Below are 26,783 nucleotides of genomic sequence, written 5' to 3'. Positions count from 1 at the left end.
CACAGTGTGTTTCACCATTCACTCATTGACGGACATCTGGGTTATCTTCAGATTTTTGATGTTATCAGTAAAGCTGCTATAATCATTTATGTACAGGCCTTTGTGTGCACATAGGCTTTTATTTTTCTGGGATACATGCCCAGATGTGCAATTGCTGGGTCACAGAGTATTGCGTGTTTCTTTTTAAAAGAAACTGCCAAACTTTTTCCCACAGCAGCTGTATCATTTTACATTCACAATGTGTGCATGGTCTAGCTCTTCCACATCCTGGCCGGTATAAAGTGTCGTCGCTAATTTTTATTCTAGCCATTCTGATAGGCGTGGTAGCTCATTGTGGTCGTAAATTGCATTTCTCTAATAACTAATAATATTGAACATCTTTTCATGTGCTTGTTTACCATCTGTATATCCTCTGTGGTGAAATATCTATTCATGCCTTTTGCCCATATTCTAATTGGACTGTTTTATTTTGCTTTTACTGTTGTGTTTTGGGAGTTCTTTACATATTCTAGGTTCTTCTTTGTTGGATATGTAATTTGCAAGTATTTTCTCCCAATGTATAGCTTGTCTTTCCACCTTCTTAACAAGGCCTTTCACAGAGGAAAAGAGTTTAATTTTGATGACATCTAACTGATCGATTTTTGCTTAATGAAATTATGCTTTTGGTGTCAAGTCTAAAACTTCTTTGTCTACTTATAGAACTCAAAGATTTTCTTATATGTTTTTATTTTCTGAAATCTTTATAGTTTTACATTTTACATTTAAATCTCTGACCATTTTGAGTTAATTTTTGTACAGGGCATGAGGTTTAGGTCAAAGTTCATGTGATGATCTGCAAACAAATTAACTACCTGGCAGAACAAAACCCAACACTTTATTAAGAATCATAGACAAATCTAGACACTCAATAAAATGGCATCTACAATGTCCAGAATATAATACAAAATATTTAGATAAATAATTTGTACAGATTTGTATACAAAATAATTCGTATAAAGACATGTGAAGAAGGAGGAAAATACAACCCATTACTAGGTCAGTCAATACAAATAGTCAATACAAATTGACTAGAATCAGTCAATACAAATAGAGCAGAATGACAGAGATGATGAGATATGAAACAAGGACTTTAAAACTATTATAAATATATTCCAGAATGTTAAAGAAAAATCTGCGAACATACTGAGAGAACAAATAGAGATTTCTCATTAGCCAAACATAAATTATTAAAAGAACTAAATGAAAATTCTAGAAGCAAAATATGCAGTATCTGAAATGAAACAATTAGTTTGGATTAGACATTGCAGAAGAAACAATCAGTGAACTTAAAGAAAGAGCAACAGATGATCAAACTGAAGCCCACAGAGAAAGGAAGATTGAGAAAAAATCAGCAGAGACTCAGTGGCCTGTGGAATAATCCAAGTGGTCTAATTTATGTGTAAATGCAGGAGAGAAAAAAGAAAAATTAGGGGCAGAACAATTATTTAAAGAAATAATGACTGAAAAGCTTCCAAATTTGATAAAAACTCTAAATCTACAGATCTAAGACGTTTCTGAACCCCAAAAGGATAAACATAAAGAAAAATTACACCAAGGCAAATCTTAATAACATTTCTCAGCACTAGTAATAAAGAAAAAATGTTAAAAGTAGCCAGATGATAAAAATACATTATACACAAAAGAACTATGACGAGAATTACTTTTAACTTCTCATCAAAGACAATAAAAGTATTGACAGAAAAAAGTCAACCTAGAATTCTGTATCCAGCAAAAATATTCCTCAAAAATTAAGGCAAAATAAGACATATTTAGATAATAGAAAGCTGAGAGAATTTATTAAGGAGACTTGCACTGTAAGAATTGTTCAAAGACATTCTTCATGCTGAAGAAAAAATGTTGGAAAGGTGGAATTACATGAAGAAATAAAGAGAGACAGAAGCAATAAACATGTAAATAAATAGACCTTCTTTCCCCCTCAAATTTAACAAAAATGATAAAAATATCTGTGGAGTTTACAACACATAGAAGATATATGAAAGCAGCATATATGATGGAATGGGGTAAGATGGAAGTATGTTATTGTAAGGTTCCTATGTTACAGGTGAAAAAGTATACTATTATTTGAAAGTAGACTATATTAATTGAAAGATATAGACTATAAGCTCTGGAGCGACCACTAAAAGTAAATAAGTATAGCTAATAAGAAAATATAGAATGATAAAATAGTAAAAACTTTTGAATAATCCAAAATAAATCAGGAAGAGAGGAGAAAAGATCAATAACAGATGGAACATTCAGAAAATAAAAAGCAAGATGGTAGACTCAAGACAGATCATAATAATTATATTAAATGGGAGTGGATTACATGCTCCAATTAAAAGACAGAAATTGTTCAGACACGATAAAAAAAAAGCAAGACCCAAATGGCCCATAAAATACTCATTTAAGAGGTAGATGTTAAAAAAAAAAAAGACACAGATAGGTTAAAAGAAAAAGGGTGAAAAAGATAAACCATGCAAACACTAATCGTAAGAAAGTTGACCTGGTTATAGTAGCTAATAACAGGACAAGGAGTATTACTGGAATTAAAGAGGAATCTTCATAAGGATAAAAGGGTCAATTCATCATGATGACATAAGAATCAAAACTGATTATGAACCTAGTGATAGAGCTTCAGAGAAACTGACAGGTGATAAAAGCACAGTTATAGTTGGAGGTTTCAACATTCTTCTTTCAATAATTAATAGAACAAGTAAATAAAATATCAGTAAGAATACAGATACGGCACAAGTAAGACTTAATACGGCACAATCTAATAACTGGACTAATTACGCACAGAACATCACACCCAACAACTGCAGGGTACATGCCCTTTCCAAGTACACATGCGACATTCGCCAAGAAATACCATAGGCTGGGCCTTGAAATAGTCTTAAAACATTTAAAAGAATTGAAATTTTAAAAAATGACCGAAGGAAGATTTTTTCCCCCTGAACCTAGAACTCAGGCCAAGACAGAAAAATTTCTTCCTTGTCTTCCTTTTCCAAAAGATGGATTTTTCTAGTTTATTATTTTTTTTCACTGAGAACATAGCCCTTTGAATGTCTGTTTTTTCTCCTTTGAGATCTCAGTTCCAAATCCTCACCTCATATAAAAACCTCGTCTTTTGTCTCCCATAGCCACAAAATACTAAGCCTCTTTGTTACAGAGACTGATGAATACCCACAAGTCGACTGTGACTTTTACGCCTACGGTTCTGGTTTTCAGGTCCCTTTTCATTTTTGGCCTTTGAGGATTTCCTTTAGTGTCTTACACACTCGGCTATGCATTTCAAGTATGTTTGTGATGTTTTGTTCAGCATTCTAGGGGTTTTGTGGCCAGAGGGTTCTCAGATTATCTAGTTTCCATGTTTCTGGAATTTGAGGCCTGTCATGTAATTCTTTAGTTATTTTATGGGTTTGAGTTGCTTTGGCTTAATCAACAGTTCCCCACATTTAGAGCCAGACAGCCTTGGGTTTGAATTCCAGTCCTGGTGCTCACTGTTATGTAACTCTGAGCAAGTGAGGAAAGCTCTCTGAGTCTTAATTTCTATGTTTGTTTTAGGGATCCTAACCTCAGGTTTTCAAGTTTGTCATAAAGATGATCTCTATTCTAATACAATGCTAGGCACAGAAAGTGAAAGATAACATTATCGTCATTCATTCATTCATCAAATATCAAGTGTTTACTATATGTCAGGCATACCTTCTCAGCGCCAGGAAGAACAGACAATCAATGTATAAACGAACAGTTTCACAGAAGTTTAAACGCAATAACAAAGGGTAATGGGATTGTCTGTAGAAACAGAGTGGACTTTTCTGATTAGGTGATTAGATGATGAGGGCTTCTTATCTGGTGGTATGACATTTGATTTAAAATTTGAGTGAAGTCAACAATGAAAAAAATTAGATGACTCTGTGAATATGCTAGAAAAGCAGTGACTTGTACACTTTAAATGAGTGAACTGTATGGCATGTGAATCAGATCTCGATGAAGCTTTTTTGTTTTTGTTTTTGTTTTTTAAGTCTGAATGAAGACGAGAAAGCCAGGTGAAAATCTTTGGGAAAGAATATTCTAGCCAGAGGGAACAGCACTGCAAGAAGGGGCTAGAAGAGGCATTAGTGGGTTTGAGGTAAACAAAGATTGGGCTGTAGGAGTTGAGTGAGGGAGGAGATTGGAGACGGTTGAAATTTAGACTGCAGGTCAGGGCCAGACCACATAGGGCCTTGTAGAATATCTGGAATTTTATCCAAATTGCACTGGATAGCCTTTGAAAAAAATTAAACTGGAGAAGTGATATCCGGTTTATGCTTTGAAGCAATCACTGTGCTTTCTGTATGGCAAGAGAATTTATAAGAGGCGGGGAGAACAGCAGAGGGGACGCTCCACAGCAGGTAGAAATTTGATGTCTAGACCCACGAGGAGGAAAACACATGCCTGATGCTAAATCTATCAGTTCTACAGATCAGGTAGCTGCGTTGCTTTATATAAACGATTAGAAGCACGGACTTTGGAATCAGACAAAATTAGGTTTAATTCCAAGCTCTGCCACTTAATGAGTGACTTAGGGCTAGTTCTAAATTTTGTTTACTAAGCTAGAGGCAACGATACCTATGCTTGACTGTTTAAATAAGTCGATGCCTGTAAATCACTTAACAATGCTGATACATAATAAGCCCACCAAATTGGCAGCTATTATTATTGCTATTATTATTATTGCTCGTTGTAATTAGTAAGTCTGTTACTTTTACAAAGGGAGAACATTTTTAAAACCATGAAGTCTACTTTTAAGAGACATGAACCTGCTGGACCACTACCTTAAGTTAAAATTACTAGGCTGTATGTACTCTAAGATAATATCAATTTTTTCCTGTAATAGGTTTGAAACAAATTTTAATAATTATAAAATGTTCAGTGAATTTTTCATTTTGGAATTCAGAAAGTATAAATAAGTCCCTTAGCAAACTATTTGTAATTATGAATATTACGGAGTATTGAGTCGGATATTTTTAATTGTCCCAAAATGAAAATCGAACACATGTTTGCTATGAGAAGACTGATTACACATATTGTTATAGCTATCCGAAGGAATATTAAGCACACGTTTTAAAATTTACATTTACAGAGAATTTTCACGACATTGGAAAATGTTATATTGCAAGTGAAAAGAGCAGGAATATGAAATACCATGTACCTTGTAAAGTTCAGAATGTAAGAATATCAAGGAAAAATGTCAAAATAAGTCAAAAGATTAGTAATCGTTGATTTGGGATAGCGGAAGTAAACATGACTTTTTCTGTTTATTCTTTTCTCTACTTTTATCTTTTGTAATGTACAAAGATTATTTCATAAGAATGATAAGAAAATGATGTGGTTAACATGTTAGAAAAAATATAACAAGCTGGGTGTCAAAATGTAGTGGAGACAATTTGTGAGAACATGCTGGTCCTTATGTAGACACCTGAGAATTTTGTCGGGAAAGTATAATTAATTATCTACAGAGAACAGTTTCATCAAATGGGGCAACAAGAGCAAATGCACTGATTCAATACTCTGGTCTAACAATTTCACAAGAAAACTGAAAAGTTTATCCAAGTGAACAGAAAAAAAGTCTGCAAACATGTCTGCTTTCCTAGGAAGGGTTTCTTCCTGTATCTTTTTATCCTCTTTAGTGATTGCTGTATAAAAACGAATACACAAGGCCCACGTGTTCCAGTACAGTCGATGCCCCTCTCCTGGAGTGTCAATCAACTGTAAGCAGTTAAACACCTCGCATTTGCAACAGTCTGCAGGGGAGAGCTCCCGGGCCTGGGACTCAGATGCCTGCACTGCTGTGCCTCATGCAGAGAGAGCAGACCTCGTGTCTTCTAAAAGGGAGGTGGTCTCTTTTAAATGCCCGTTATAGGTATACCCCCAGCTATCCCACTCAGCCTTCCAGAACTTTAAAAGCATGGCAGAGGAGAAATATCTTACATAATGTAAGCAACTCGGTCTATAGGCATGTCATTATCCCTCAAAACAACTGTTCAGATTGAAACTTTTATGGTTAACAGGTCTTAGGATCTAGTATTTCTCATTTCAAAGAGTAAGCTCTTTTTTTTCCCCCAAACTATGATATAAAACCACAGGGCATTTAACTGATTTAATGAAATTCAACTCCTTACTTGAAATCCTAAGAGGAGAAAAGCCTCTTGGAGGGACATCTTTATTAAATGGCATGAGAGCAGAGGCCTCATCCGCAGCATGGAGGGTCGTGACTTGCGTCACTATGCGCACCCCACCAGTCAGAGTCAACTTCTTTATCGATACTAAGTATATAGCACCTTTGGCTAAAATCTGAGTTTTTCATTAGAGTAAAATCATGTCTGACATTTTGTAAAGCTTACATGCAAACAAAAATGATTAATCATATTCCTAAATATGCAAACAAATTCAAAACATGATATTTGTTTGCATATTTAGGAATATGATTAATCAAAAATGATTAATCATATTCCTAAATATGCAAACAAATTCAAAACATGATATTAAGAAGGTATACTACATTCGATACAAAATGGCAAAACCGGAATTTTTTAATTGCTAACAATTTTATGTAGCAATTCTTTTTATTCAGTAACATGAAAAAATACGAATATTACATTGGCAGAAGTGGAATTAAGGAGCATAAAATATTATTTTAAAAGAGAGAAACAATGGGATCCCTTCGAGAGGCTCATAGAAAGTTTTTAGTTATCAATGCTACTTTTTCATGCCTAACAGGATTAATATGTGGCTCTTCTGTGAAAAAAAAAAAATGGTCATGGTTCCTGAGTATTCCATACATTCAACTTCATGTGACAGACACTAGCATAAATATGTACTTTCCTAACCACTTAAGCAATTGTTTTAACTCATTCAATGCTTCGTCTAAATAGCTATAAGACACATAGAAAGCAAATAATTATATATACTTATCTAAAGTTTTTAGTAAGCAATTATCCAAATACATATTTACTCATTAAATTAGAATGCTAAGTGCTTAATATGTAGAATTAGTTAGAAATCATGACTCTTGATTAGATATAAACTCTAACACCTCTCATGAGACTTTCAACTTCAAAACTGACCTTCAAAAACTAGCTTGGGGCTGGAATACCATTATGTTCAGAAACAGAACCGAAGCAAAGAATTTAAATGCAAAGACTGAATTCAGAATTTGAACCAACTATTTTTGCACATTACATTAAAAAATTGGTTCTTTGTTCAAAATTTCAAACATAAACGATATTGACAATATGCAAACATGCATGACACTCAATAAAAAAGGCACTAGAGGGAAATCATTGCTTAACCTAGAGAATAAATGTCACTGTTAGGTTCCTGCCTGGGGTTAAATTGTGGGATTGCATTAATTAAGTAGGTTTTGGGATTCCCTAGCTTTTGGTGATACTTTGGGACCTTTTGTGATTTCCCTGTAGATATTTCAGACAAGCTCTAAAATTTGAGAAGACAGTTAACAAAATAAAACTCCCACTTGGATGGTAAAATATATTAATTCTAATATTACACCAGCAGAGCAAATCTGATTCCTTTACTGGCCAAGAGCTACATTCTGAACTCTCCAGCTCAAATTAAACTAAGCATGGGGTGAACAATTCATTTTCTCATTAGGCAATCAATGGTACCTTCAATAAGGCAATTCCCACTTAACCTTTGTCTGTAAAACAAAGTTCTACATCGGTGGATCATGCAAAAGGATTTGATTTCCTTACCAGGTGGTTGAGAAAATCTACAATAGGGATGCATGCTAAAGAGAATGTGAGTGTTTAAGAAGCCTCATCTAATTAGTGGAACTCTTTCTTCCGATCCACCCACAGTTACTGAGCCGAGGCTGAAACGGAAAAAAATGAATCTGTGAAGGTAAAGGTATGAAATTCTGCCGCGTTCCTCAGATGCTTCATTCTTATTTCCAGAATGGAAAGGGACTAGAGATAACAGAATATTAGTTTATTTCCTTAGAGGAAAGTAGATTAAAGTATTTAAACCTTTGAAACCCTACAGTGTTGATTAACGCTCATTAGTAAATAAGCGAGACCATTTTATTCATTTGAGTATCAAATTAAACTGGAAAATCCATAAAAACGTCTATTTACCAGTAAACCAATCAGTATAGCACAATATAACAGAAGAGATTACTTGATATCCACATGTGAATAAAAGCATCTTAATAAAATCTACCATCGTTTTATAAAAAAGCTTTCCATTTCAAACATCATCGTTACTCAATAATCATATTTACACTATCGATAAATGCCTTTACAATTTCAAGTAAAGGCCAGTGCATTTCCTTACTGGGAATACAGGCTTTCAGTCATCTTTTTTGCCTGAGGCACTTTCTTCGTGACTTTCAGGACTGACTTTGTTACTTGCGACCGCAGGAGCTGTCTGGCCTTCCTCTGGCAATGAAAACACGTGGCTCGCTTGAAGGTCCAAATACGCTGTAAATATCTTCGCATATTCTGGATGCTTTAGGGCAAAACTTTTAAATTCCTCTAGAAGAAGAGAGGGAACAAAATCCAATAAGTCGAGATGATCTTCTTTCGGCATGATAAAGATTGACATATGACTTTAATAATATAATGATTGCAAAATTCTATTACTCGAGCCTCATAAAAGTGTACCACTTTTTGGAAGATAGTTTTTCCAAGATCTAGTCAAGTTGAAGACATGCGTACACTGTGACTCATTAATTCTATTCCAGAGAAATTTGTGCATATCGTGTTCTGGAAGACATGGGTGAGAATGTTCATGGCAACATTATTCGTAATAGGTAAAAAATGCAAACAGCTCACGTTTGTCAACAGTAGAAATGGAGAAATAAATCGTGGCATATTTGTGGAACACAATGCTATACGGCAATGAAAATGAACAATTGGCTGTGTTCTCACAATGTGGATGAATCTTAAAGCCTCATTTTATCTCAGATGTTTTAGATTTAGGGACTGAGGGAGAGATATAAAAGGCTTACTAAGTTAACCATCAGAGTTTGAACCTCAAGCCTCCTAATCCCTGGAGTTTCTGAAAGATGATGCTACCCTCGATTTTGAAAATTTCTTTATCCTCTTCTGTTTGGGTGGAGAAAACGTTCTTCAGCTTATAGAGCCTGTATAGGGAGCCTGGGCTTTGAATCAGCTTGTTATCTGGATCTATAATAAAATGATTCGAACCCAATGTCCTATTTCTTTCCATTTATTTTTTTAAATCCTCCGATCACCAAGAATTATGACACATCAGACTACCTAACAGCTCTTAAAGATAAAAACAGGTTTTGGTGATGAGAAAGCCACCAGACTGAGCTGGAATCATTCTTTGCAACTGCGACATTATTTCGCATTAATAGATCACTTTGTATTTCCAAATCAGGCAAGCTATGAATTGTTCTTCCTTAACACCCCAAATAAAGCCCCATCTGCATGAGTCTGTTTCAGTGATGGGGAGACACAGAGGACTTAAGTGACTCCTAAGTGGCATGAGAATTCATCTACTGAAACCAAAAACTTTAAGATCCGTGCTCTGTTCAGAAGACTAAGGTCTCTCTGTCCTCTTTGGGGATGTCGGTGGCATTAAAGAGTAACTCATTTAGAGATGAAGTGCTGAGAGCATTTAAAACAATTTAAATCATTACATTTAAACAATTAAACCGGTCAACATTCATGATATATTTCTGTATCTATTCTTTTATAAAATCATACTAAATACCTCAAACATTCCTGCCAAAAAAAAAAAAAAAAGTAGACTTGTATAATAGTGGGAAAACGGAGATATTCTGTGTATTCTAAAAAGAAAAAGGTTGAATTCTAAAAAACAGCAGATTTCCCTAAAAAATTATTAAAATCAACTGGCAAAAATATTACTACCTACAAATAATTTTTAGTATTAGCTTCCATTTATATAGTTATTCCAAATAGTTTTTTTTTTTAATTTGGTAGTTCAGAGTAATAGAGAGCCTTACTTATAAAAGAAAAATGGTCAGAAAATTAGAACACATGGGAATTATGAGTCATAAGTTTTATCTCAGTATATACTTTCTCCTTCTTTTCCTCCTTCTCTTCCTCCCTTCCTCTCTTCCTGTTTGTTTCTCTCTCTCTCTTTCTTAAACAAACTCAATAGAGTAAGTGCCCTAGGAACTTAATTACCTAAAATAGAAAAAAGGGCAGTCCGAATGGCAGTAATTCAAAATAGAGAGTAAGAGAAGTCAGGGATGTAATTCCCCCATCCCATGAAAGTGAACAAGCTGAAACTCTGAACACCAGAAGGAAAAAGACATTCAGCGGGACCCTCTTCCAGCCCCAGGGAAAGGCTGGGGCAGGCAGGGTGACCTGCCATCCGGGACCAGTCAAAGCTAGGGCGGGGCAACATCACCCAGGTCTCTCTGTTGCGGGGTGCTTCTCAACAGCTGCACCATGAAACACGTGGACCCCGAGGCATCGGCCTTCGGCACTACATGATGTGCTCTGACGCGTGGACTCATGCTGCTGGGGAGAAGGCCCGCCACCGATGGACGAACCTGCCACTTGGCCATAAGGTCGTCCTCTCGAGAGTCCCTCCCTCACAGGGGTGCCATTCACATGACAGGAGATACTGACCACGAAAGCTCACTTAAGTTGCTAACAGTAAACGTCAACAGCTGGGTTAGCTACACCTGTTCTTGTCGGTGCCTCTGCCTGTATCCCTCTACTGCGCTTACGACCCGGGTGGGTTAACTTGCTCGGTTTTACATGGCCACGGTGGCAGAAGTAGGGGCAGAAGACCTGCGAGATCTCAGGCGCTGATGGTGCGCGAACCCTGGCTCTGACATCTTCTGGCTGGATGATCTCAGGTAAGTTACTTAAATTCTTTGCATCTCAGTAAAATAAGGATAACGCTGAGTACTGATTAAACAGGCTGGCTGTAAAGAATAAATGAATTACTATATAAAAAATGTTTAGAAGAGCACTTAGCATATGGTAAGTCCTGGATAATTAGCCGCTACCATCACACCACTACGACTATGATTACCATCATCACCATTCTTACTGTTCGTTCTATTGTTAATATAATGAGTGGAGGGCAAAGACACCTCTGTATGACGATCCATCTGTAGTCTGCCCCTCTCCTTGGAAACTGAATCAGGAGCCAAAGTGCCTACTCACCATAGGACACAGAATCCCCCTGGGCTATTTCCTTGAAGAGGCCGGAAACATCGAGGTCAGGCACTCCAAGGGACGCCTGCATAATGGTGGAAAACTCGTCCTCTGAGATGTAGCCATCCTCGTCCACGTCGAACAGCTGCAGGGAAAAGAAGATCAAACGTAAGGACCAGCTCCCCAGAGCGACGGTGGCATGGAAGAGTCTCGGAAAATCAACGCTTTAATAATTCAAACGTCCACTGTGCCAGGGCGAGGGACGTGTACGTGAAGAACGTATGGTCTCTGCTGCCCTCACGACACTTAGAGTTCAGTTGTCTAAAGAGACAGAATTAAAATAGGGGCTATGACAGCTGTGTCAGCACGAAAGGACACGGGAGTCCTGTGAGGAGCACAAGATGAGCCCCACCTGAGAAGTCAGGGAAGGCTGGACGGAGGAGCCAGCATTCGGGTTGAGTCTTAGAGCCTGAAGAGATATTCCCGGAACATACAAAGACTGGCAGATGGCTGCCTGGGGCTCCGGTCGGGAGACTGAAGGACAAGCAGGAATAAGACCGTGATGGACACACAATGCCTCACGTAACCCTGGAGGGTTCTGATGGGAGGGATGCGGTGTGACCGTATGTGAACCGACTGAGCTGTCTGAGGCCGAGTGTGGAGGATGGACTCGGGGCAGAAGGTTGATAAGACTGGAGGCAGGAAGACCAGTGAAGAGTCTGGGGTGGAGGAACGGGAAGGACAAGAGGGGCCGGCAAGTGAAGACGGGACCTGCATATCAATTAGAGGTCGGCAGTGACAGAATGGAAAGACTTTAAAGTGGCAGAACAGGGTAACGGATGGATAATCAGTATCCCATATTCGAGATCCTTTCCTGGGTATTAACATTTTTTAATGATACAAGCACTCACTCTGTGCAGGCACTGATTAAAAGTATTCAAATCACTGCACTTGAATTATGTCATTTAACCCTCACAATCGCCTTATGTAAGGTAGGTGCCATCATCGGCCCGATCATACAGGTGAGAAAGCCAAGGCACAAAGAAGTCAGGTAACTTTCCCAAGGTCACACAACTGGTAAGTGGCAGAGCCGGGGTCCAGATCCAGGCAGACAATATCTAGAGTTCCCGCTGTTAAGGTATCTACTTCTGATCAAGTACGTGATCAAAAACAAACAAAAAAGCAGATACGAGATAAGGCATGAAAATCATGAAATGAACAATCGAGTACTGAACAGTGTTGTAAAAATATAATATAAGGAGAAAAGTCTATGAAGTCGTGACCTGCTGCCTCAGGTGAGGAAGCACTGGCCTAGATCCAGTTTCTACCTCTAAGCCCCTCGACAGGCCCAAGACAGTTGGAAAGTGAAAAGTCAATTAGCGCTTGTTTCCCAAACTGTAGCCCAGGGCTCTCTGTGGGCCTGGGACTCTGAACGCCGACTGCCGGGATTGGGTCCCGCACCCTCCTCTCAAGCTCCAAGCTTTTCCCAAAGGCTTTCCACTCCCAGGGGATTCTCGCCCACTCATCTCACGGTCTAAATTCTTGCCTTGGTGCTTTGGTGGCTCTCACTTCTGTATAAATTCCCTTCACTTGTGCATACTGGGGACTTTTATTTCCTGTCTGTCTGTCCTTTGTCACAAGTATACCAGATCGCTCCCTTTACGAAAACCCTCACCCTCCCTCGATTACTCATCACTCCCAGTAGTCTGCCTGCTACGAAATTCCCAGGTCTAAGGTAGATCTCAGGCTCTGGTAGAAAATGGAGCACCCCAGTTTCCACTGAGGGAGTGAATGCCCTGCCATTGCATAGAAAGCTGTGGGACACTTAATCGAAACACCCTGTTTTCTGAGCAAGCGTGCGGCCCCAAACCATTTGGACCTTCCCTGGCATGTGAATGATGGAGAGTTGACTTTGCTCATTCCCACTAAAGTGACCAAGGAGGAGAGTACAGGCGTTCCTGTAGCTGGGAACTCTGAAGCCACCTGGTCTGTCTTAACCCTGAGCCCAACCCCCCAAATCCGCATCCTTACGACTGGTTCCTCAGCCAGAGACCACGCCTGTTGCTGCAACTCGGAGTGATATTCTACCTCTAAAAGTCACAGTGATGATGAAATGAGATGAAACATGGAAAGTTAACTGTGACATGCTTCCCAAACAAAAGGATGTGAATGGACCCTACATATAAAGTCTGCCAACATGTTTTCAAACATAGCCGAGAAGGTTAAAAAATAACCAATATAAAGCATGACTCTTGTCTTACTGAAAAAAAAAAGAGCTAATTATAGTTTTAGGTCCTCCTTCCCTCCCCCCGTCCCCCAAACCAAGGTCTAGGCTAGATAAAAATCTCAAGACTTCTTTAATAACAGTAATTACTGTGATGAAGGGCCAAATTTTTCTATCAGGTCTTTCATTGGTAAACCAAAAGCGAACATTTGCCCAACTAAACTTATAATTACACATACAATCCCAAAACAGAAACAGAAATATCTGGATCGGAATAAGTTAGCTACGGGTATAATTTTAGGTTTTGTGATGAATAAGTCTGTAAAAGCCAAAAGTTTCAAACTTTTGGGGAAGATGTTCTGGCCCCCGCCTTCTGGTCATCTGCAGGGCACCATCACTTAGGTTCTTTCCAGGCCGCGCAGTTAACTTGGTCTAAACGAATCTGAAATTAAAAGTAAACGTGGGGACTGCTCTGTCAGTGACAGAACACGTGAACGTTCCCGAGACGATGCCTGGGGGACTCTGAGACGCGAGGAAGGACTCTGGGAGAAAGACGATCTTTCCAGATAACAGAGGGGGGCAAAAAGAACTTGTGGGGGGTCACGGTGGCATATTCTTCTCAGAGGAAGCCAAGAAGAAATGAGAGTGGGTAACAGAAATAGAGAAAGACCCCAGCTGTCATGGGGAACAGAAGCCAGGGGACCCCCACGTGGCTGAATGATAAGATCAATATCCACAGCTCGGTAAGACACGTAGGGAGATGGAGCTTTTGCTTCACTGCAGAGCAGATCATACGAGATAAAAATTCGGAAGGGAGCATCCCATGGAAATGCATTTCCTCTCAGAAGAACCGAGGCACTTTGGGCGTGTATTCTTCCCTCTCTGTTGGCTCACAGGAGTGATACATGGGGTCGGAGTTCATAATTCAAATCTCCATCAAGTTCTGCTACGGACCGGGGCCATGGATTTTATTCATGTCTCCCAACAAAACTGTGACAATACATGTGATACTACAGGAAAACACAAAGGGTAGAAACTTGGGACTATTTTTTTGACGTAGTTCACCTGATCCTACCGCAACCAAATCAACTCCATCAAGAAAACACCACTAAAACATCTCGGACATATAGTGAGAAAACAAGGACAGATCAGAACTCGAATGAGGATGACTAGTGACAGGTGGTGTTTATTTATAAACCGCACTTTGGGGCTCCAAAATAGGGAGGCTGAAAAGAGATAATTTTTAAAGCTAATTTGTTAAATCATCTGTTCTTTGGCCTTGATGCTGTTAACTGGGTCGCTTTCATAGACTTTTTTTTTTTTGCTTAAACTGATGTTTGTGTTTTCTTTCTTCTCAGTGGCCATTGTCATAATCACATTACCCTTGTGTACCTGCCACGGCAGATCTATAAACTCATGTAATGGATTCGCTGATGTCCGAATAATACACTTAGAGTCAACACTTGTTTTAGAGGCACACCAAGATGCTTTCAGTGGGGCTGACAGTACCTTAAATGCCACCTGGATGATCTCCTCTGTGTTGGCAGGGTTGCACAAGACGGCCAGGCCAATCACATACTCTCGGAAGTCGATGCTGCCATCGTGATTCTGTGAAGGGATGAGAGAAATCAATTAGCAGGGCCGCTACTTGAACTGCTATTAATCATTGCCCGCCAGGTGACATTCGTGTGTGCCACGCAGCTCAGCATCACTGGGAGCTGAGCCTATTTGGAAAAACATTTGCACTGACATAAAACAGCAAGCAGATGGCCCATCCATTCCCAGTGCAGAAGGAAGAAAACTATATTTCTGTTGAGCAACAAACATAAACATTTTATCACTGAGGCTCGATTAGAGTGGCTACGGTACCCAGCGTGGGTTCTTGAGCTCAGCCTTGATGAGAGCCCCTCTGGGAGGCAGGACTTAGGACTTTCATCCTCGGTGGCACTGAAGCATTCACTCCACCACTGATGGTGGCCCTGCCATGATGACCAGCGCCAATGGGTCGTTAAGCAAGCCTCTACACGTAGAGAATGGAAGGGAAAAGCAAAGAGCAAATCGAGGCAATAATCACAGCTACATTCTTTCTTCCTTCTAGGCTTAATGTGCAATAATAAAGCAGCAGCAAGTGAGCAAACTCAAGAACTTTGGTGGCTCCTTGGGGATATCAGACCCCAGAAGACCCTCTGTAAACTAAACCTTCGAAGCCTCTGTAAACTAAACCTAACCTGTATGATAGTATCTTGGGAGGTATTCCACGATGGCAATGGAAGAGAAAGGGTTAATGATTCTAACCCTGACTGAATGCCGTTTTTCTCTACACATCAATCAACTACTTATCTAGATAGGAATACTGAGAGGATGAAACGGGGGAGAGAGGAGAGAGAGTTTGAGGAAGAGAGGAAGAAAGGAGAGGCAAGGCAGAGAGGGAGGAAGGATGGAAAAGATAGGAGAGAGTATTAAAGAGAAGGAAAGGAAGAGAAGAGGAGAAAGGAAAAATGAAATGGGGAGTGGAAGAGAGAGATGGAGAGGGGAAAGACAGAAGGGATGACGATAATCCCAGGTGTGAGAATCACGCTGGCAGCAAAACCTTCAAGTGATGAATTTCCAGACAAAGCATGAACTAGCAGCAGCGGAGCTAGTGCAGTGCTCGGTAGATTAATAAATGCTTGGCATCAATAAGAATGTAATCTCTGACGAAGTGTGTACAATTCCACCGTCGAGGGCTCCTTCAGGGCGGGGGTTTCTTTCTCCGCGTGGCAGTGTATTTTCACTGCCTTGCACACACAGGTAAATGCTAAAATGGACTTTTTTCTCATTAATCCTTACCTACTTCTTTGTGTTCACTTAAGACACTAAGGTGAGTATTCTTCACTGGGGTTCCGGGAATGGGGTCCATTTTTTATATGCATGTTTCTCTACGGAAATTTTTATAGCTTTTATCAGTGTCTCGGAGCAACCAAGTTCAAAGGTCAAGCACCACTTTTGTCATCCTATTTATCTCACCGCAGGGCGAGAACTTAAAACGGCAATCAATTAACTTCATTTTCCCAACAAGATGGTAGAAACGAAGAGGTTCCAAGATTTCCCTGAAGTAACGTGGGGCAGGGTGGGGCAGGGGTAGAGGGGGTGTTTGTTGCTGAGACAAAAACTCAGGTCATCTGACTTCCATTTTTGTCTGGTTACCTATAAGAGAGCCGTTTTCTTCCTTTTCTCGAGTCATTTACATTCAACAAAAACCATCCGTTTTATGTGTACAGTTTGATGTGTTTGGGCAAATGTATATGCCAGGGTGACAACCACCACAATCAATATCTACAACACTTTCATCACCCCAGAAGTTTCGGAGGAGGTAGCGTTGTAAGACACATAATTTCCTTGTGACACCACCATTTAATTTTCGTAAGCACTCTGGAGGGCTGTTATTCCTTAGTCTTAGAGGCTGAGCAGCTTACTGAATCACGAATATGTTACTCAATTTAGGGAAATTTCTCAGGCAATTGGCTTTCTCCACGAAGCAACATGGAACTTTTGGACAGAAATTCTGAAAAACAGATACAAGAATGATGTCTGGGCACTGACAATCATAGACTGTACGATTGGAAACACTCCTTTGAATTTCTGTTGTATCTTTTTTGTGAGGCATCGATTTTTTATCTATACTACCGAACCCTATGGATAACACAGGTCAAGCATGATAACTCATTTTTCAGATGGAATAATAGAAATGTAAGGGACCGTTAGTATTATCACTATTTAGAAAACAACGTAACCTTCTGGACCCCTGATTTTCATGAACAGTCTTATATATGAATGGTTTTGACTGACAATCTCGCAGCAGACCCTCAACAATCAAGCACACGAAAATCATGAGTCTGCATCACAGTAATGTGAGGGGGAATAAACCAGCATGGAATTATTCTGTGATGGTTGATTATTGAATTAATAAAATAATGCACTGTTAAGTTTCCAAATTCAGAAAAATTAAACTTAGAAGTGGAAAGAATATTAGAAATCATCAACTTCTTCATTTTTACTAATTAAAAAACAGAAGTTTTTACCTATGGTTATAAAACATGATATTATAATTTAGGTAATCCGACTCTCAATCATTCCAATTAAAGCAAGTAGCTTAATAAAATATATTCAAAAATAGATAAGCAAAGAGTATACAGCAAAATACACTCTTTTAATTTTTCAATTTCAAATCAGTTCCTTGATAAAAATTATTCCTCTAATCTGTGATTCTTTCTTTTAAAGACCTATCAAAGTCCTCAGAAAGAATTATGAATCTTAAAATATCTAGACTTGAAGGTATTTCAGGGCCACGTTATTAAGGAGGAGACCGTCTTTCTGGAAGGAGGCCTAATCCCTCCACAATCTGCCCTAATCTGGACCAGGACGGCCGAGCTGGAACCAAGGAGCTGCCTTGAGTCACTGCCAAAAAAAAAAAAAAAAAAGAAAAAAAGGATGACTAAGCCTCGCTGAAACTCTAGACAGTGGGTCCCATCCCTTCCCTGGCAGGATCAGAAAAGCTAGATGAACCGAATGGGAGATAAATTCACAACCCTGGCTTCCCTAATAAACACCAGAGCTGAGAATGAATGAAATCAGAGAAAATAAACATACAAGAAGCCAGAGAAGAGGGCCGAGGTCACTGTGAGCTCATGGCACCCCAGTGCCTTTCTGTCTCTACAGTCACACTACGCTGGCTTCTAGGACCAGCGGGAAGTTCCAGGCCACTTGTTCACACCCGGCCCGTTTTAAATTCCAGAAAGAATCCATGGTGATTTTCACATGTCTGATTCTGAGGTGTCAGATCCACAAGGTTTTTTCATGGCTGGATTTATTCAAGATTTTTATTCCTATAGAATCAGATGCTTTTTACAACTTTTTAAGTCTGGCGACACTTAAGGAAATGGTTTTGAATACATTTTGAAATGGTAAACTCCCAAGGTAGGGACCATTTTCTCTTTGTTGTGTTTTCATTGATACAGTGTCATCCCTACAAATGAGAGGTAGTCAATGCCATCAAAATAATTTAAAAACGCTGACATAAAACAGAACCTACTACGCAGCAGCCAACAGAAAAAGGTTTTGAGTCTCTGAAGAACTCCACAAATCCAAAGGAGTATTATTCTTCAAGTGCATTGAAATCTCAGTTATCCAGGAGAGCTGGGGAAGAGGTATTCTGCTTAGCTGAATAGTCCTATTAAGAGCATATTTCTACCCATGTACATAATTGTATTACCAAGTTTTTAGGAATTAAATAGTTTTGATCCACTTAGCATTAGAAGGAAACATTTGTAAAAAGTAATTCTAAAAGCATTTCAAGGTCAACAGGCACATCTGAAAATATTTTTAAGGCCCCACTGTGAGTTGTAGAATTCTATTGATGAGATTTCTGAATGAGGTGGCCATATAAATCAACTTTTAAAAACATATGCACTACTACTTAAAAAATATTCTAAAAGTGGCATTTAAAATAATATATTAATGTTGAACACACAGTACTGTTTCCTGCTGTTACAGGTTATAGAATCCAGTGAATTATATCAAGATAATGGTGTTTTACAAAATGATATGGGCTGTTTTGAACTTTAAAAATGTAGAGGATACAATTTAAATATTTTATCAATGCATATCATTTTCAACTGACTACATTTACTACATTGCTTAATGTTAGAAGTTGAAAAATGATGGCATGGAAAACAATAAAAATAAAAAAATAAAATAATGGCATGGAGTTATATGAATCAAAGACCATCATCTTAGGCTAGAGGGAGGTAGTCCTCCATGTAGAAACGATAAAATTAAAAAAAATATGTATCAAGTAAATACTCCCTCTTATTTTGAAAATGCGCCTTTAAAATATCAACTATTGGATGAAAACTAGGAAATTAAATTACTTCTTTTATATGATGCCAAAGATTTGGTTACTTAGAAAAATTCAGAGTTTGGACTAAATTTTCTTTCATATACTCTAGTGTCTGAGATTTTTCTTTGTACAGATTTTATACAAAATTCGTTCATATAAAATTCGTATAAATATACAAATTTTTCTGTTCTCTAAAGAGAACAGAAGAAAAACGGTAGGTAATTTCTGAATGTTTTACCTGTACATGCAGAAAGAGAATCATAGAAGCAGGTAATCTCTTAACTCGAAGAGCAAGAAAAATACTTCATACCACCTGTGGCATAAGACAATTATCTTCACTTTCATAAAACATTTAAAATGAAGCAAGAGAAAAAAAAATGTGGCTACATTGCCCTTTCCACAATCATCACGTGCTAAGGTGAAATTATAACTTAATATTCTGAGACCTTAAAAGGCATCTTGGCAGCTTCCCCCTTTCCAGGCTGTGTTCCTACACCCATGCCTGACGTATTAGTAAGCTTATTCTAAAATAGGGACCTTGATATTAATGTGCGGTTGCTGGCAGCAGCCTGGTTCTTCTAGAACCACACCTGGTCTGAGCAGCCACATCAGACCAAGCTTAAATTACAAGTCCCTTGAGGAAAGGGGATGTGCTCTCTGCGCCTGGCTCAGTGCAGAATTATATACATGTGGTTTCATAAATATTATAGGATGGTGACGAGGCCACCCTCCCCTAATGCCACTGAGGATCTCGCCTGTCCTCCAGGCAGCGGAGGACTGTTAACAGTCCAGTCACATCATTTCCACAGTTCGAACTTTCCTCTAAATAAGTCAAAGGAGGAAGGAAGAATTTATCTTCCAACTCAGGAGGATTCTCCAAAATGTCTGGGTAGAGAGAGAGAGAAAGCGTTAAAAACCAGAGAAGGAGGTGCACCGAGCCCTTGTAAACGTGGCCTCTCTAGCTGAATCTACGCACACTGGATTCTGGATCCAGCTGGCCCCACTGTAACCACCTGAATCAAAATGATAAAACCAAACCAAAGGCCAAACACAGAAAGGCATGACCACCCACGTCTGCAGCCAGGGCTGAGAACCACTGCAATAAAGAGCCAGTAATATTTACATATATTTATGTATCCCTATATTGCTTTAAACACAACATAACCAGTTAGGATTTGTGTAAGTTTTTCTATATTTTTTTCCTGCCTGCAGTTTTCAGAGAGGGAGGACAAAAAAAATATTCCCTGCTCCAAGGCAGGGCAAGATCTGACAAGCCCTGGCTGACATAGCTGGGCATGTCTGATTTTGTATGAAGTACATGTAAGATTGACCATTTTGATCATTAAGGCAGCGAGAGGCATTCTGGACTATGGGTACACCCTTTAATTCCCCAACGCCCTTAACCCTCACAAACATATCAAAGGAAAATTGCTACATGCTTATTTTACAACAAAGAATTCTAGAATTTAAGACAGCTGTTCCACCATAAAAAAAAAAAATACAACCGTTATATAAAATCGCTTAATTCCACATTTCTGAATCCGTTTCTATACAGTTAAATGTTTCCAGGAAAATGCTTTTCATTTTTTTTTTTCCTATAATAGAAAGACCAGATGTAAAGTTAAGAGAAAAACAGATTTTGAACATCCCTCCTCCTCATCTTTGTAATGGGAAAAATGTATCTCCTGGGTGCTTGCTTATTTTTTTTCAAAATTTCACTCATAACAACAACAAATTTCCTGCTCATTAACCGAATAAGCGACAACCTTTCAAATCTACCCTATTAGCCCTCACTCTGTGCCCCCATCATGTATATAAGTCCACATAAATCCGGTATCTCAAAAAAGCGGATACACAAACCACTCAGAACATTTTTCATGAAAAATACGTTTTAATTAGGCAGTAAAAAGCAGCGCAAGTCCAGACACACGCAGGGTAGGGAGGGCTCGCCAGGAAATGCCGGCTGTTGAACGGGGCGGCAGCTGCTGTGCAGACAGAGTGGCTTGGCTTGCAACGGTGCTGCCCTCCAGAGAGGGTCTCCCAGAGAGGGTCCCGCCTCCTCGGTGTCCCCTTCAGGAATACATGGTCAGCTGCAGCCACTCTTGGATAGACACTTGAATGAGGCCGTCTGCATCTCTATCCAGAGATTTGAAGGCACGAAACATGGCATCTAGGCGGACCAGGCAGCTGATGAAGTTGTTGAAATCCATACTTCCATCCTCATCGGCATATCGGCGGACGATCATTTGGTGAAGCTGTTCATTGAGCTGGAATCCTGCTGTCTGCAGGGCCCCCCGCAGCTGAGAACTTTTTAGAGACCCGGAACGCTCCCGGTCGTATTGTCTGTAAACGCACTGCCATTTCTTGAGGTTGTTCCACAGATACTTAAATTCTTCGAAGCCCAGTTTCCCATTCGTGTCATTGTCCATGACAGAGACAATGCTCCGGCAGGTGTCAAGGCTAAAGCCGTCGGTCTTCAGATCCTTGTGCTTAGAAAGGACTCTGTTGAGAATGTTCATTAGCACAGTGGCACCCACCTCCATGTCCGGTCCAGCCAGCTGTGCAAATTGTTGCCGAAAACGCCTAACTTCCTCACTTTCACTGGCCTCCACGTTGGTGAAATGCTGCTGAGTGGGAGGCGGTTCTGGGGTATACTGAGCTGCTGCAGCCTCGCTGATAAGATTCACGAGTCCTCCAACTATCCCTCCAATATTTCCCCCTCCACCTCCTCCTCTCCTCTGACCACCTCCTCCAAGAAGGCCTCCAAGAGCTTCCCCTAGACCTCGATCAGCTCCTTCCAAAAGAGCCTTTGCGAGAAACATGCTTTCGGTTTAACAAGCGGCCAAAGTCTTGGAGACAGATGAAGAGAGCCGAAATGGAGTCTGAGGAGCTGACATGTGGAAGAACTGGCTTTTCTGTACCTGCTTATACTGCACCACGCCCCACGGCGTGATGTTCCACCTCGACTGAAGAGGCCTGAATTCCATTGGGTCCTAGCACCTGCCATTTTTAAGGCAGCCTCCCTAAAATATTGAGCCCTTCTAATAAATATTTCTCCTATATCTAATAACTTATCATGTATGTAGGACAAATGAGAATAAGATGTGTAAATGAATATGTTAAATGATACATTTCTACATCAGTGATCTTAGTGCTCTCTCAGTACCTGAAAAATGATGCTCATTCCCCTAACAGCAGGTAAATAACTCAAGGAAAGCAAGAATTTTATTTCTAAAAACTATTTATGTCTAGGGTAGAACTGAAGAATTCTTGGGCAATAGAAGCATATTTACCAAATTCCCTTCCTTTAGCAAAGACTTCCAAAATCCGATGGTTTTAAGAAAAACCTGGAAGGAGGATGTTTTAAATGCAGGGGCCCCAGGCCCCACCTGCAGCGATTCTGGTTCTTAGTCTGCTGTGGAAATCAGGAGTTACATTTTGGGGATGTTTTCTGAAGTGTAACATTCATATAGAAAACTGTACAAATCACAAAGGAACAGCTCAAAGACTTCCACAGACTGTACACATCCACATCAAGAAACAGAATATCACCAGCACCCCCAAAGTCTCTCCATGCCCCTTTGCTGTCCCAAGGGTAACCACTATCCTGACATATGTCACCAGAGATTCATTTCTGTACCTTAAATAAATGGAATCATACAGTATATACTTTTTTGTCTCATTTTTTTAATTAAAAAAATTTTTTAAATTGTGGTCAAATATATGTAACATAAAATTTACCATCTTAACCATTTTCAAGTGTACAGTTTAAGTAGCATTAAGTACGTTCGCAATGTGCGACCATCGCCACCATCCATTTCTGGAAATTTGTTCATCTTGCTAAACTGAACCTCTGCACCCATTCAATAATAACTCCCATTCCTGCCTCCCACTAGGCCCTGGCGATTACCACTCTACCTCATGTCTACATGAATTAAATTGCTCTAGGTACCTCATGTGAGTGGAATCATATGATATTTGTCCTTTTGTGACTAGCTTATTTCACTTGGTATAATGTTCATCAATGTTGTAGCATGTGTCAGGATTCATTTCCTTTTTAACGCTACGTAATAGTCCACTGTATGTATATAACACATTTGCTTTACCCATTCACCTGTTGGTAGACGCTTGAGGTGCTTCCATCTTTTGGCTATTGTGAATAATGCTACTTATGAAAATGGGTGTACAAATATTTCTTCAAGTCCCGCTTTCAATTCTTTTGGATATATACCCAGAAGTGGGATTGCTTGATAATATGGTAATTCTGATCTGAATTTTTTGAGGAACCATCATACTGTTTTTTACAGTGGCTATACGGTTTTTCATTCCCACCAACAGTGCATAAAGTTTTCAATTTCTCCACATCCTTGGCGACATTTGTTATTTTTTTTATACCTATCCTAATAGATGTGAGGTGGTATCTCACTGTGGTTTTAATGCACATTTCCCTAACGATTAGTGATATCAAGCACTTTTTCATATACTTTTTGGTCATTTGCATATCTTCTTTGGAGAAATGTTAACTTAAGTCCTTGGCCCATCTTTTAATTGGGTTGCATTTTGTTGTTGTTGAGTTGTAGTTCTTTACCTATTCTGGTTATTAACCCCTTATCGGGTATATGATTTGTAGATATTTTCTTCCATTCATAGGTGGCCTTTCCACTCTGTTGATAATGTCTTTTAATGGACCAATATTTTTATTTGGATATAGTTTAATTTTTCTAATTTTTATTTTGTTGCTTGTGTTTTTGGTGTCATATCCAAGAAATGATTGAGAAATCTAATGTCACAAAGCTTTTCCCCTATGTTTTTGTCTAAGACAAAACAACAGTTTTAGCTCTTTTTAATTATAATTCTAGCTCTTGTGTTTGGGTCTTTGATCCATTTTTAGTTCATTTTTATATATGGTGTAAGGAAGAGTCCAACTTCATTCTTTTGCATGTGGTTATCCAGTTATCCCAGTACCATTTATTGAAAAGATTACTCTTTACCTACTGAATGGTCTTGGCAACCTTGTCTAAAATCATCGGGTTTATTTCTGGGCTTTCTATTCTATGCCATAGGTTTACACGTCTGTTTTTATGCCAGTACCACACTGTTTTGATTACTGTAGCTTTGTAGTAAGTTTTGAAATCAGAAAGTATGAGACTTCCAACTTTGTTCTTTTTTTTTTTTCCCCCCCAAGATTGTTTCGGCTATTTAGGGTCCCTTGAAATACCATATGAATTTTAGGATGGATTTTCCTATTTCTGAAAAAAAAAACAAAAACCATTGTTGGGATTTTTATAGGGATTGCATTGAACCTGGAGATAATTTGGATAGTACTGACATCTTAACAACATTGTCTTCCAATCCATGAACGTAGGATGAATTTCCATTTATTCGTGTCTTCTTTAATTTCTTTCAGCAATGCTTTGTAGTTTTCAGTGTACAAGTCTTTCATTCCTTGGTTATGTTTATTCCTAAGTATTTTATGCTTTTTACTGCTATTGTAAATAAAATTGTTTTCTTTTCATTGTTCATTGTCAGTGTACTAAAACACAGCTAAATTTTGTGTTGATTTCATATCCTGCAGCTTTGCCAAATTTATTAGTTCTAATAGTTGTGTATGTGTGTTATCATGATCTATATATGATCATGCCATGTGCAAGCAGAGATAATTTTAATTTTTCCTTTCCAACTCGCACATCCTGCATAATCCAGTACTATGTTGAACAGAAGTAGTGAAACCAGGTATATTTTTCATGTTCCTGATCTTAAAGAAAAGGAATTCAGTTTTTACCATTGAGTATGATGCTGGCTGTGGGCTTTTCACATAAGACCTTTATTATGTTGACCTTTTCACATAAGACTTTTATTATTTTTCCTTCTATTCATAGTTTGTTGAGTGTTTTTATCCAAAAGGGTGTTGAATTTTGTCAAATGCTCTTTCTGCATCAGTGGAGATGAAATGTTTTTCCCCTTTACTCTGTCAATGTGGCCTATTACACTGATTGATTTTCATACATTGAACCATCCTTGCATTCCAGGAATAAATCCTACTTTGTCATGATGTAAAATCCTCTTACTGAGCTGTTGAATTCTGTTCACTAGTATTTTGCTCAGGAATTTTATATCAATATCCATAAGGGATACTGGTATATAGTTTTCTTTTCATGCAATATTTCTTCCTGACTTTGGTATCAAATGCTGGCCTCATAGAGTGAGTTAGGAAGTGTTCCCTCCTCTTCAAATTTTGGGAAGAGTTTTGAGAACAACTGGTATTAATTTCTCTTTAAATGTTTGGTAGAATTCACTAGTGAAGCCATCTGGTCTGTGCTTTTCTTTAGTTTTTTTTTTTTAAATTATTGATTCAATCCTCTACTTCTTCATGATTTGATATTGGTAGGTTGTGTGTTTCTAGAAATTTGTTCATTTCATTTAGGTTATCCAATTAGTTGGAATCAGTTGCTCACAGTATTCTCTTATAATAGTTTTTATTTCAGTAAAATTAGTAGTACTATCCTCTCTTTCACTTCTGATTTTATGTGTCTGGTCTTTTTTTTTTTTTTGTGTAGTTTTGATTTTATATATTTAACAGTTATCTTCGGAAGTCAGTCTAAGCCAGGTAGTCCCAGATAATACTGTGAGAAACCCTACCTTTCATACTAGGTAGAGTCAGAGTACAAGTCCTTAGAGGTCTCCAGAAGTTCTATTGGTAAACTTGGGGAAAGGCAGATAGGATGTAATAACTAAGTCATTATATCACTTAGCATTTTGAGCCTCGATTTCAAAACTGCAAAGTGATGATAAGAGTATCTCACCTGCCTATTTCATAATGATTCAATCTTACATATTACATATCAGGACGTAGGCTCAGTGTTTAGGACACAAAGATGAATATATCAGGACAACTGTGCTCAAGGATTAAGTACACTCACAGAAAACTAACTGTAACTCAATCTGAAGTCTGTGTTCATATTTCTACTATTAATACCAAGTTATCACATTTGTATATAATCTTTGTCAATTAGGTTTCATGCAATTCCTCTGAAAGATACAAAAGTATTTGAGATGAAGAAAGAAAAACTCAGAGAAACTACTTTTGAAAGGTCATACCATGAATACATTGTACTGTATTATCCAACCATTATGGGTACCCGAAAGGGGAGCATTTGCTGAGGCAAAGGAGAGAGTTTACCGACAGAAGAGATAATGTGTAGGCCTCGCTATCGGCTGAGTCAGAGTTCTCAAGTAGACATGGCATACAAAGAGACGGTATAGTACAGAATTGGACTGGAAAAAGCTTTGAACTGTCATGTGACAATCTATCTCATAGGTTACTATGGGAACCACTGATAGCTCAAATGTGAAGTCAAAAGAAGACTAGATGTGAAATCACTTTGTGAATTATACAATTCTAGAACTGAATGATGATTATTCTAACAATTACTATGGAGAGACTAGTAGCTAAGGAACACGGCTCCATTTAGGACAT

At 38.7% G+C, this 26,783-nt stretch overlaps 2 protein-coding genes across 2 annotated transcripts in view; both read right to left on the bottom strand.

Moving 5' to 3' along the window:
- Window positions 1-6,609: 6,609 nt before the first annotated feature.
- LPCAT2 (lysophosphatidylcholine acyltransferase 2) overlaps window positions 6,610-26,783 on the bottom strand; it is a 57,803-nt gene continuing 37,629 nt past the window's right edge. Inside the window, exons 12-14 of the mRNA XM_039880914.1 lie at window positions 14,938-15,036; window positions 11,214-11,349; window positions 6,610-8,573 (exon numbers count right to left, since the gene is read on the bottom strand). Coding sequence (XP_039736848.1) covers window positions 8,389-8,573; window positions 11,214-11,349; window positions 14,938-15,036 — 420 coding nt within the window. The 3' untranslated portion in view covers window positions 6,610-8,388. The remainder of the gene's footprint in view (window positions 8,574-11,213; window positions 11,350-14,937; window positions 15,037-26,783) is intronic.
- On the bottom strand, window positions 17,877-23,631 carry CAPNS2 (calpain small subunit 2). The gene has a single exon (XM_039880915.1). The coding sequence runs from the start codon at window positions 22,126-22,128 to the stop codon at window positions 21,379-21,381; it is 750 nt and encodes a 249-aa protein (XP_039736849.1). The 5' UTR covers window positions 22,129-23,631; the 3' UTR covers window positions 17,877-21,378.

Source organism: Pteropus medius, unplaced genomic scaffold (assembly GCF_902729225.1).
Source record: "Pteropus medius unplaced genomic scaffold, Ma_sr-lr_union100, whole genome shotgun sequence".
Lineage (NCBI taxonomy): Eukaryota > Metazoa > Chordata > Mammalia > Chiroptera > Pteropodidae > Pteropus > Pteropus medius.
The sequence above is the reverse complement of the archived record's forward strand: the minus strand, read 5'-3'. Positions and strand labels throughout refer to the sequence as shown.

Excerpts from the sequence above, each read along its gene's own strand:
- CAPNS2 (XM_039880915.1), bottom strand. The coding sequence starts at position 22,128 with ATGTTTCTCGCAAAGGCTCTTTTGGAAGGAGCTGATCGAGGTCTAGGG.